At 39.4% G+C, this 11,222-nt stretch overlaps 1 protein-coding gene across 1 annotated transcript; it reads left to right on the forward strand.

The window, feature by feature from the left end:
* Positions 1 to 590: 590 nt before the first annotated feature.
* LOC124282294 (kremen protein 1-like) lies at positions 591 to 10,655 on the forward strand. The gene is made up of 3 exons (XM_046718252.1): positions 591 to 978; positions 8,879 to 9,015; positions 10,247 to 10,655. Exons 1-3 carry the CDS (start codon positions 828 to 830, stop codon positions 10,391 to 10,393), a joined length of 435 nt encoding a protein of 144 aa, XP_046574208.1. The 5' UTR covers positions 591 to 827; the 3' UTR covers positions 10,394 to 10,655.
* The last annotated feature ends 567 nt before the right edge of the window (positions 10,656 to 11,222 follow it).

Here is an 11,222-nt window from a genome sequence, read left to right on the forward strand (position 1 = left end):
ATTGGGTTTAACGTCGTGCTTGAGAATATTCCGCTCATATGACGTGCATGCGTGTGTATGTGTATGTGCGGCTGCTTGTACTAGCCCAGACTGAAGCTGGTTTTATAGTGCTAGCCCAATGAGAGACCATGCCGCAGTAAAGCATGAATACCCCACTCAGACACATTATACAGACTCCGAGCCGACCGGTCCTTGTTGTACCCATTAATGCCGAGCGCCAGGCAGGGACCAACAAGTACCATATTTTAACGTCTTTTGGTATGACGCGGTCGGGGATCGAACCCGCGACCTTCCGCTCTCCGGGCGGACGCTCTAACCACTACACCACGGAGGCGGTCGCCTCACTTGAGAGATGTGTTGGGAGTTGTGCAGTGTTTGTGCCTATAGCAACAATCGTTTTGACATTGTTGGATCGTTAATGTTTCACTTACTGTTGTCACAGTTTTAAGTGTATGCACTCTTGCGGGTTGTTTTTTATTTCATTTAGTTCATCTTTGTTCTCAGATAGATCGACGTGTTCTGCCCACTGTGCTTTTCAAAGAATGGTTGATGCATCCAGTTAGTGATTGAGAAAGGGTGGGGAGCGTCGATGTAATGTAAAGTCTCATATATCGGTAGCAGAGGAACTGTTTCGGGACTGTTATCAGTTGTTATATATTCATAGCTTGTTAAACGTCTGTGAGGAAGGATGAAAATGATGGTGATTGTCCTCTGTCTCTTCATTTCAGTCTTTATTGCACAGGGGGAATTATCTGAATCAATACTTTGTGAGACAGAACAAGCTGAATAATAAACTGTCTGGAGAGATCCCATCCAACGTCCTGCACATGGAGAGTCAGCTGGGTTGTGGGATACTCTGTGCCCAGGATGACACATGCGCTTCTTTGACACATCATGTAGGGCAGTGCCACCTCTACAATTCATCGGTGTCAACATCTGATGTTCAAGCTCCCGGTGCAAGAACCTTCATCAAACACGGTTAGTCATAAGGAAATGCACCACATTAATTCATTGAATAATATATTTCTTACAGTTCAGGTAAGAAAGTTGTTAAAATGGCAATAATATTTTCTTTGTGTCCATTTCTTTTTGATACATTCCATGTCGTATCACGATTAAAACATTTATTCTTGCACATAGTTTTTCACACTCACCCAGGAGTCCTGGGTTGCCGACCTCCTGGGAAATTTAAACATCCAATTATACAAAAATTTAGGGCATCATTTTTTTATATGTGTCACTTAGCCACCAATGCAGAATGTATAATCTAAAACCATTTTCTAAACACCATTTGGCATATGTGAAGAGCCACCTCCTCGTGGTGGGTGCTGGGTAACGCTAAGAGCTCTTCAACGCCCGTGTGGACCCGGGGCATGTTTGGTCCACCAACCCGTTTGCCGTGGGTTGCGCCCCTGTGTAGGTGGAGGGCGGGAGTCCTGTGGTTCAGGGCACTTGGAGCCTGGAACTGTGTTCCTTTTGCCCAACACACCACTTCGACCCTTACTTCACCTAGACAGGTGGTAGAACTGGCCCGGTTCTATCAATCGGCTGGTCACGCCAAGCCCTGTGCATGGTGATTATATTTGCACATTCAAATTATCATTGGGTCTTGGGTATTTTGAACTATTGTCCAAAAATTATTGATTATATTAACTTGCCTAGAATCCTATGCCAGAAGGCGGTGGCTCATGGGCCAATCTGGTGATGTTGACCTCTGAATGATGTATGTCTCCAATTTCTTAAGGGCCGAACCAGTCAAGCATTAAATTGGTAGATAAATGCAGCTATTCAAGTCTTATTCTCTGCAGTATACCATCCCTGTATCCCAGGTGTCAGCATCTTGGATATCCGGTGCATATTGACATCGTCCTTGTTGACACTCCATGGTGGGTGGGGAGCCATGTCTCAAATACAAGCTGGTTCAACTCGAAATGAAAAGAAGAGGCGTCTACATGAAATAGATCACTCTACTGAAAATACTTCTGCAAACGTCGAATCATGGGCTCGCTTCCTGGTTATCGAAGCTACGGATTTTCTTCCAATTAGGCTAAACCTGTTTGCTATCTCTAAAGCTATCCCTGGGATTTGTGGCGAGGTGAAAAATGTCACCCGTCTCCGTACTGGTTCCCTTCTGGTGGAATGTGCACGGGGGCAGCAGTCTCTCAATTTGTTATCTATTAAAACATTTGCAAATGTCGAGGTTGCTGTGTCTGTGCACAGGACTCTTAATACTTGTCATGGTATCATACGTGACAGGGCCCGCTGTCTGTGTGATATGAGTGAAGAGGACATTGCTGAATAGCTTCAAGATCAGGGTGTTACGGCAGTGAAACGTTTCACCTTCAAGAAAGAGGGCATTGTAACCAAAACAAACACATACCTCTTAACGTTTTCTAGATCTTCTCTCCCGCAATCGATCAAAGCAGGTTATTTAACATCGGGGTGGATGTGTATATCCCCAATCCACTCCGTTGTTATAAGTGCCAACATTTTGGTCACGGGTCGCACTCGTGTCGAAACCCTGTGGTGTGTTATCGTTGTGGAGACTGCCATGAGGATACAGATTGTCAAAGAGAATATAAATGTGCAAATTGTGACGGCCCACATTCCGCGTCGTCCAAGTCCTGCCGTGTATATCAACGGGAATCAAAAATCTTGAAACTAAAATGTGAAAAGAACATTTCATATCTTGAAGCAAAAAAGCTATTCACAAATCAGTCCTCAACTCCTCTGCACGTTACATATTCCGCTGCAGTCACTAGCACTGTAGTAATGTCCTCAACTGGATGTCAGACTGACTTGACCTGGGTCAAGTCAGACAAACCTATAACATCAACCATTCAATCTACCCAGCTTATTTCACCAGTCACTAGGTCTATGTCAGGTTCCCAGACAGAAGAGATTTTGATTGATAAACCATCTATACCATCTACATCGAAACCAACCAGTGGTCACTCCAAAGGGAAGAAAGGAAAGCAATTACATAGAGACAAACCAACTACTAACCCAACATCTGAAGTTCCAAGTGATCGGATTTCAAAGGGGTCAAATAATCAGATCCATTTATCTAATAAGTTTGGATCTCTCGAAAGTATGGATGTGGCTGAAAACATCCTGCCACGGGCGCATAGCATGTCGCCCTCTAAGACGGTACGGGGTAGATCCCCAATCATTCCACCCAAAAGATAGCTTCCCAAAACAATATTATACAGTGGAATTGTCGAGGACTGAAGACCAACTTTAATGACTTACTACTATTGGTCCAGGACTTTAGTCCATCAGCATTCTGTCTTCAAGAAACATACCTTAAGAAGTCAGATAATTTCAATTTACGTCAGTTCAATGCATATCATTCTTTTTCTCCTCCGTGTGATAGGGCCACGGGAGGATCTTTCATCCTTGTAGGGCATAATGTACTCCAAAGCCCTGTTTTGCTTAAAACTAATCTTCAAGCCGTTGCAGTACGCATTACTCTGCACGTTGCTTTTATTCTCTGCTCGCTATATATTCCGCCATCTTCAGCTCTTCAGCTGGCTGATATTCAATCCCTTTACAATCAACTTCCGAAACCCTGTATTATTATGGGTGACTTAAATGGCCACAACCCACTCTGGGGTGGTACAACTATAAACGCTAAAGGTAAAATACTGGAGGAGTTTATTTCCAACAATGATTTATTCATATATAATGATTGTTCAAACACATATTTACACCCAGGCACAGGAACATATTGAGCTCTTGATTTGTCTATTACTGACACTAATCTACTGATTGAGTTTGAATGGTCAGTCCATTTTGGAAGTGACCATTTTCCCACAGTCCTCAAACCTATAAACCCATCTGATGTTCTTCCATCATCACGATCCTTTATATGAAACTCTCTGTGCTACAAAACTTACACCTGAACTTTTCGTTCATGTTCGTGATGCTATAAATTACTTTTCTAATGAACTGAATATCATAGCTGACGAGTGTTTACCAAAGTCCTATGCAATTCCACATGTTCGGAAACCATGGTTCACTGATAAATGCAAACAAGCTAGAAAGGAACGGAAAAAGGCAGAACATTATTTCCGTCGACACCCCATGGTGCATTATTTGAATAAATTTAAGATTTTAAATGCTAAAGCAAGGCGAACATTTAAACAAAGTAAACGCCAATCTTGGCAAAATTATGTATCAAACATTAATTCGCGTACGCCGATGTCTAAAGTCTGGAATATGATCCAAAAAATCAAAGGTAAGGGCTCTAAATCTAGCATTAAGCATCTCAAAGATGGAGATGAATTATTAACTGATAAATCTGACATAGCCAATAAACTTGGAGAAACTTTTGCCAAACATTCTTCCTCATCTAACTATGTACCTGAATTCCAAAAATATAAAAAAAAACAGCAAGAAAAGAAATCTCTTAATTTCAATTCAGATAATGGGAAAGACTACAATGAACCTTTTTCGATACATGAGCTACATACTGCTCTTGATCAGGCTCATGATACTGCTTCAGGGGCTGATAACATACATTATCAACTCCTGAAACACTTACCTGACTCATGTTTAGAGACGCTCTTACATATTTTTGATGACATTTGGACATCTGGAAATTTTCCTTCGTCGTGGCAGGATGCTATTAATGTTCCCATACCTAAACCTGGACGTGATCATACTGATCCCGCTAATTATAGACCAATTTCACTGACTAGCTGCGTTTGCAAAACCATGGAACGTATGATCAACAATCGACTTGTTCGGTACTTGGAATCCAATAACCTGATAACTAATATACAATGTGGTTTCCGTAAAAACCGTAGTACCATCGATCTTTTAGTACGTTTAGAGTCTTTTGTGAAAAATGCCATCATTAATAAACAACATGCAGTGTTGATCTTTTTCGATTTAGAAAAAGCATACGACACGACATGGAAACATGGGATTTTAAAAGATTTACATGACTTTGGATTACGAGGCCGTTTGGATTACGAGGCCGTTTGCCTCAATTTATATCAAATTTATTTAAATGACAGACAATTTCAAGACCGAGTGGGTTCAACCCTGTCTGACCATTACAATCAGGATCAGGGTGTCCCGCAAGGCAGTATTTTGTCTGTCACATTGTTTAGTATCAAGATAAACAGTTCATCCAAGGTTTTAAACGATTCAATTGATGATCACTTTTTGTGGGTGATTTTAATATTTCTTGTCGTGGTAAAAATATGCATACTATTGAACGGCAATTGCAGTTGTGTTTAAATACAATAAATAAATGGTGTCTTGAAAACCGCTTTAAATTTTCCAAGTCCAAAACTAATTGTCTACACTTTTGTAGAAAATATAAGCCGCATAAAGATCCAGAACTATCTTTAAATGGCACTCCCATCAAAGTTGTTAAGGAGGCCAAATTCTTGGGTCTAATTTTCGACTCCCATTTAACTTTTTTGCTGCATATTAAATCACTTAAAGCCAAATGCCCGAAGGCACATGATTTGTTGAAAGTTGTTTCCAACTCAAAGTGGGGAGGGGATCAAGCTACGCTCCTCCACCTATATCGATCATTGGTCCGCTCGAAACTTGATAATGGCTCCATCGTATATGGTGGGGCCTGCAAAAGCAACCTAAAACTACTTGATTCTGTCCACCACCAAGGCCTAAGACTTTGTCTTGGGTCCTTTAGAACCTCTCCTATTGATAGTCTATATGTTGAAGCAGATGAGCCTTCTCTTACACAACGTCGTATAAAATTATCTTTACAATACATTACTAAACTATATTCTAGCGAGTCTAACCCTGCATTTAACTGTGTCTTTAATCCCCTCTATGAGGATTTATACAACAAAAAACCTTCTCTTGTTCCGCCTCTTGGGCACAGAATTAAGCCTTTCATTTCTGCTGCCGGCACTGAGCTGGCAAGTATTGCTCCTTTCCGTCTTTTTTCTTCTCCTCCTTGGCAACTGGTGAGGGCTGAAGTTGACCTAACTCTGACAAAGTTTAAGAAATCTGTAACTAATGAATTACAATATAAACAAGAATATAATCAATTAAAAAATAAATATAATACTCACAAATCCTTATTTACAGATGGGTCCAAGGATGGTGGCATGTGCCACTGTCATTGGATCCCGAACAATATCTTCTCGTCTACCAAATAACAGACTTATTTTCACAGCAGAAGCTAACGCCATATCAACAGCTCTTAAATATATTAATAAACACCGTAAATATGAGCAAAACATCATCTTTTCCGATTCCCTTTCTTGTCCTCAGGCTATTAAAAATCTTTCTTGTTAAACATCCACTTTTATTAGAAATTATTGAATTGTATAATGAGCTTGCTACTGGCCAATGCGACATCGTCTTTTGTTGGTTACCCAGCCACGTTGGCATTTCTGGTAACACAATGGCTGATTTTGCTGCTAAGGCGGAAATCAACATATCTGTGACACCACTTCTGATCCCATACTCTGATTACAAAGCTGCTATAAGATCTTATATACGTGATCTGATGCAAAGAAGAAGGGACACCCAAGTAGGTATCAATAAATTACATGAAATAAAACCAACTATCGGTTACACTTACTTGGGTTGTCAGTCCAGATTTGAAGAGGTCATCATACGACGATGTCGTATTGGCCACACAAGATATACCCATGAGTACCTATTAAAAGGTGAGGATCCTCCATTTTGTATCCCTTGTGATGAACGAATCACGGTCAAGCATGTCTTGCTTGACTGTGTTGAGTACTCCATCACAAGGGATATCTATTTCAAATCCCGAACTATGAAGGATCTTTTTACTAATATAAGTCCTCATTTAATTATTGCTTTTTTAAAAGAATTGAATTTGTTAACAGATTTGTAAATAGCTAAATATTTTGTGATTGGAAGTTTGAAATAGTAACTGAGATTGTTAGTGGCTGTATCCTCGAGGGGGTTAAAGTACTGTAAAATTATTGTCCTCCTGAGAGGGTATGTAAGTCCCAAAACATTCAAAGTAAATTTCAACTTTCCGGTTTTTAATCGTAGAATACGTGTAATTTTAATGTATGGCTAGATATATCTCAATTGCTAACAGCTGAAGGGATGATGTAAATCTAGCTAGGGCCCATGCAGGAAGCAAATGTACTGTAAGTCCCCATGGTCCCTAGTGTGGTGATCTATCTTCAGTTGTTGGCAATCTATAGCCTGTTTTTATATTGTATTGTCATTTATAGTTCCAATATTTTAGATTTAAATGCTAGTTTTAAATAGATATCTGTGATACACTAGTAGTTTTACTGTTCTTCATCAACAGGTTTTTTAATGTCCTACTTTATTGATCTATAATATAATTATAAACTGTTCTCGTTACGATATGGCTGAAATATTGCCGATGTGACTATAAATATTAACTCACTCACTCACTCGCATAGGATATCTATCACATTCTTTGTAATCGTCGTATTTGATGTAACACCAAGAAATTTTACGATCTCTTTCGATATCATTGTAATAATTCAAACTCATGATGTCAGCTCCATGCAATATAACTGACCTAATTTTGGCATCAAATATTTTAAAGTATGAACGTAGATTAATGGCTCCATGTACACTTAATTGTTTACAGATACCAATCATGACCTTTTGTGCTTGCAAGATTTTATGCCACCATTTTTCGTTTCCCCCTTTTTGAAAACTACCACCTTGGTTTTGTATCTATTTATAGATACTTTGTATTTGCCTCAATAACTCTCAGGTTCTTCTATAGGTCTTTAAACCTGCAACAGTGCGTGAGAATAATACGATATCGACAGCAAAAAGCAGAAGAAAATATGTACCAGGTCAGGGTGTAACCGTATTCCATACACACAATTGCTTTCAATTTGTCATCCTGATTCATTGATAAAAAAATGAGATTAAAAATGGTCTAAGTATACTGCATTGTCTTAACCAGAGTTGTAGTTCAAAGGATCTGAGAAGTCATTGTTATTCTTGACACAAGCTTTAACATGTTCATACATATTATGAATATTTTTTTTTCATTTTCAGACTGAGACCATGCTTATTAAAATAGACCATAGCTTTTCTCTGTCAACTGAATCAAATGCTTTTTCGAAATCAACGGAAACAGCATATAGTTTATCACTTTTGATGTTGAGGTATATCTGTATAATACTTTGTAATATAAACATATTGTCAGTTTTCCTAAATCCATGTCTAAATCCTGCCTGAGATTCATTTATCATAGTCAATGCTTCTCCCAAAGACACTAATCTGTTTTTAATGATAGAAGTTTAAATCTTACTAAAAATACTCAGAAGAGTAATGCCTGTGTACTTATTTGGATTATCGAAACTGCCTTGTTTACGGAGCAGGCCAATAGTTGTCCAACTAGTTGGAAAAGTACTTTTTTCTAATATAATAATGAATAATAACTCTAGTTGTGGTGCTATGATATTTGCGGAATTCTTAATTGTGCCATCAATTCCTGCTGATTTATTGGGTTTTAGCATTTAATCTATTCCCTTCTAATAGGATAATCCAGCTCATCTTCTGTGAGTGCAAAATTAGTATCAGGTGATGTTGATAGATTTGCATCGTCAACAAAGTTATCAGTATTATTCTCAGTTTCGAAGTTGAAAAGATTTCTAAAATGTCGATGCCACTCAATCAAACTAATATTGTTTTTTGCTACGGTAGAAGTGTTCAAAGTTTTCAGTTCAAACCAAAACCTTTTTGAGCCCGATATGCTATTTTCTTCAGTTAAACCACTTTTCTTCGGTGTAATAAAGTCGCCATTGTTTACACACTGCATTACATAAACATCAAGCAAAGAATAGAAGCTTACATTTGTTTCAGTATGTAAGAAGTAAGCCCTACATGTTACCCAATGCTCTGTTTGCAGGGTATGTGTATCTGGGATGCTACCTGGATGACAAGGAAAGACTAATCAACGACGAACACATCGTGAACGACTCCATGACTTACGAGTTGTGTCTGACTCAGTGCAGACAGGGCAACTTTCTTCTTGCAGGACTACAGGTAAGTACTCTCTCTGTACCCTGCATCCTAACATTGAACGTAACTCTCGCGAGAAAGTATATCTAACCTGGCAAGGTCAAACGAATTATGATCAATATTTCGAAAGGGGTCACTACCCCACATCACCTGGGAATACAAAAGGCTGCTTTGCAGTGTAGTCGATGCCTATTACCAACAAAATATTACACAACTCAGTTGAATCGAGATGGAAAACACCTTTCCATTGCAGTCAAATCAACGCAACAAAACAGAACAACTGAACTTTATTCAACCTGACACCTGATACAACACAAATCAAACATCAGAAATCATGTTTGAACTTCAGTCGCAATATTCATCCAACACGAGACACATCCCAGTTGAAGCAAAGCGGACTATGCGAGTGGTTAGTTCTATCACTGCACAGTCAACATCACACAACCGTCACAACTTCTTTTCATGCAGTAGTATGATGAATTTGAAAGTTCAGTATCAACTGTGAAAAGCAAATGATGATCCCCAAATGAGTTTGTGCACACATCGTAATTCACGTATCCCTGACGACGCGTTTCGCTTCCTCTTGGAATGTGCTTATTTCCAGTCTAGGAGAGAAATACTTTTTTGCAGCTTTCTTATTATAGTTATCCTCCCACTGATACCAGTTATGTCATTCAAAAATCCTTTCAGTTATCAAAAATGGATCATTGTATTTGAAACGGAATCTTCCCACTGCATAAACTGAAAACTATACAAGTGAGGTGAGGTGAAAATGGATTTAACGTCGTGCTTGAGAATATTTCGCTCATATGACGACGTGCAGGCGTGTATGTGTATGTGCGGCTGCTTGTACTAGCCCAGACTTAAGCTGGTTTTATAGTGCCTAGCCCACTGGGAGACAATGCCGCAATGAAGCATGGATACCCCACTCAGACACATTATACTGACTCCGAGCCGACTAGTCCTTGTTGTACCCATTAATGCCGAGCGCCAGGCAGGGACCAACAGGTACCGTATTTGAACATCTTTTGGTATGACGTGGTCGGGGATCGAACCCGCGACCTTCCGCTCTCCGGGCGGACTCTCTAACCACTACACCACGGAGGCGGTCAAACATTATACAAGTGCAGAAGCACTATGGGCCATGTGGCCTTAAATGCAAATAAACTTGTCACTTGTAACTATGATGAATGTGAAATTATATTGTTACTTTATATGCAAGACAACACAATGACATACTAACTTTTTCTTTCAGGCTTATGTGCATTGTGTATGTGGAAACTCCTATGACCATGTGAAGTATACTGTCCAGAACGAAGGGGACTGCAACACTACATGTGCTGGCAACAACAACCAGATGTGTGGAGGTTTCTACAGACTGTCTTTATTTCAGCTGATCTGAACAACTCGAGGAACAATGTTCTATGTCGTTGTTTTCATGTTGTTAATGCAAGGGAACCAGCTCAGAATTAAGAATTTGAGTCTAACCTTCTTTAGCTGGGTATCCATTACATGATAAATACATGACAAGATTGTAATGAGCTGATTTGCCGGCGGGGATGTACATGAGGTGAGTGGATGTGTAGCTCAACCTCAAGGAGTTTCTTTCGAACAGCTTTATCCTACTCGCAGTCGTCCTTACATAGGCAGTCGGAATACCGGACTGTTTGTGTTAGCCATGTCGTGGCTAAAACAAGTCATTGATAACAAATAAAGCCACACTATTAGCGCCGTCAACAAAGGACGGAAAGGCAACTAGAATATCTAGTTTTAAGGTATTCTAGTGGACTTTGTCCTTTGTAATTATAGACGTTTTATTTCTATGCAATATAAAACCGGGCTATAGATCACCAATAACTTAAGGTAGATCACCATACTAGGCACCATGGGGTCTTACAATTCTTTTGCTACCCGCATGGACAGTAGCTGGATTCAAATGTTGGCGAGTATGACAAATTTAGCTAAAGATTAAATGAACTCATACTCCCCGATTAAAAACGTTGTAGAAATAAATACTCTGTGAATGACGTGGCATTATGTACCCTCTCAGGAGGAAATTACCTTTCTGGTACCTCAAGCCCCTTTGCCTATACATCCACTAACAATATATGTTGCTAATTTATACTACCAATTATAAGATACCGTTTATCTATTTACAAAACCTAAATTACTCAAAATTTGAAACAATCGATTTCTTTAAAGAAGTCAATAACCAAATGAAAAATAACGCT

Source organism: Haliotis rubra, unplaced genomic scaffold, assembly GCF_003918875.1.
Source record: "Haliotis rubra isolate DU_JTF1 unplaced genomic scaffold, ASM391887v1 Scf1088, whole genome shotgun sequence".
NCBI lineage: Eukaryota > Metazoa > Mollusca > Gastropoda > Lepetellida > Haliotidae > Haliotis > Haliotis rubra.

What these genes read in the sequence shown, in the direction of transcription:
- LOC124282294 (XM_046718252.1), top strand. Translation starts at nt 828, where the DNA reads ATGGAGAGTCAGCTGGGTTGTGGGATACTCTGTGCCCAGGATGACACA. An exon ending in AAGAACCTTCATCAAACACG is followed by an intron (nt 979 to 8,878) that starts GTTAGTCATAAG and finishes CTCTGTTTGCAG; the next exon opens with GGTATGTGTATCTGGGATGC. An exon ending in TTCTTCTTGCAGGACTACAG is followed by an intron (nt 9,016 to 10,246) that starts GTAAGTACTCTC and finishes TTTTTCTTTCAG; the next exon opens with GCTTATGTGCATTGTGTATG.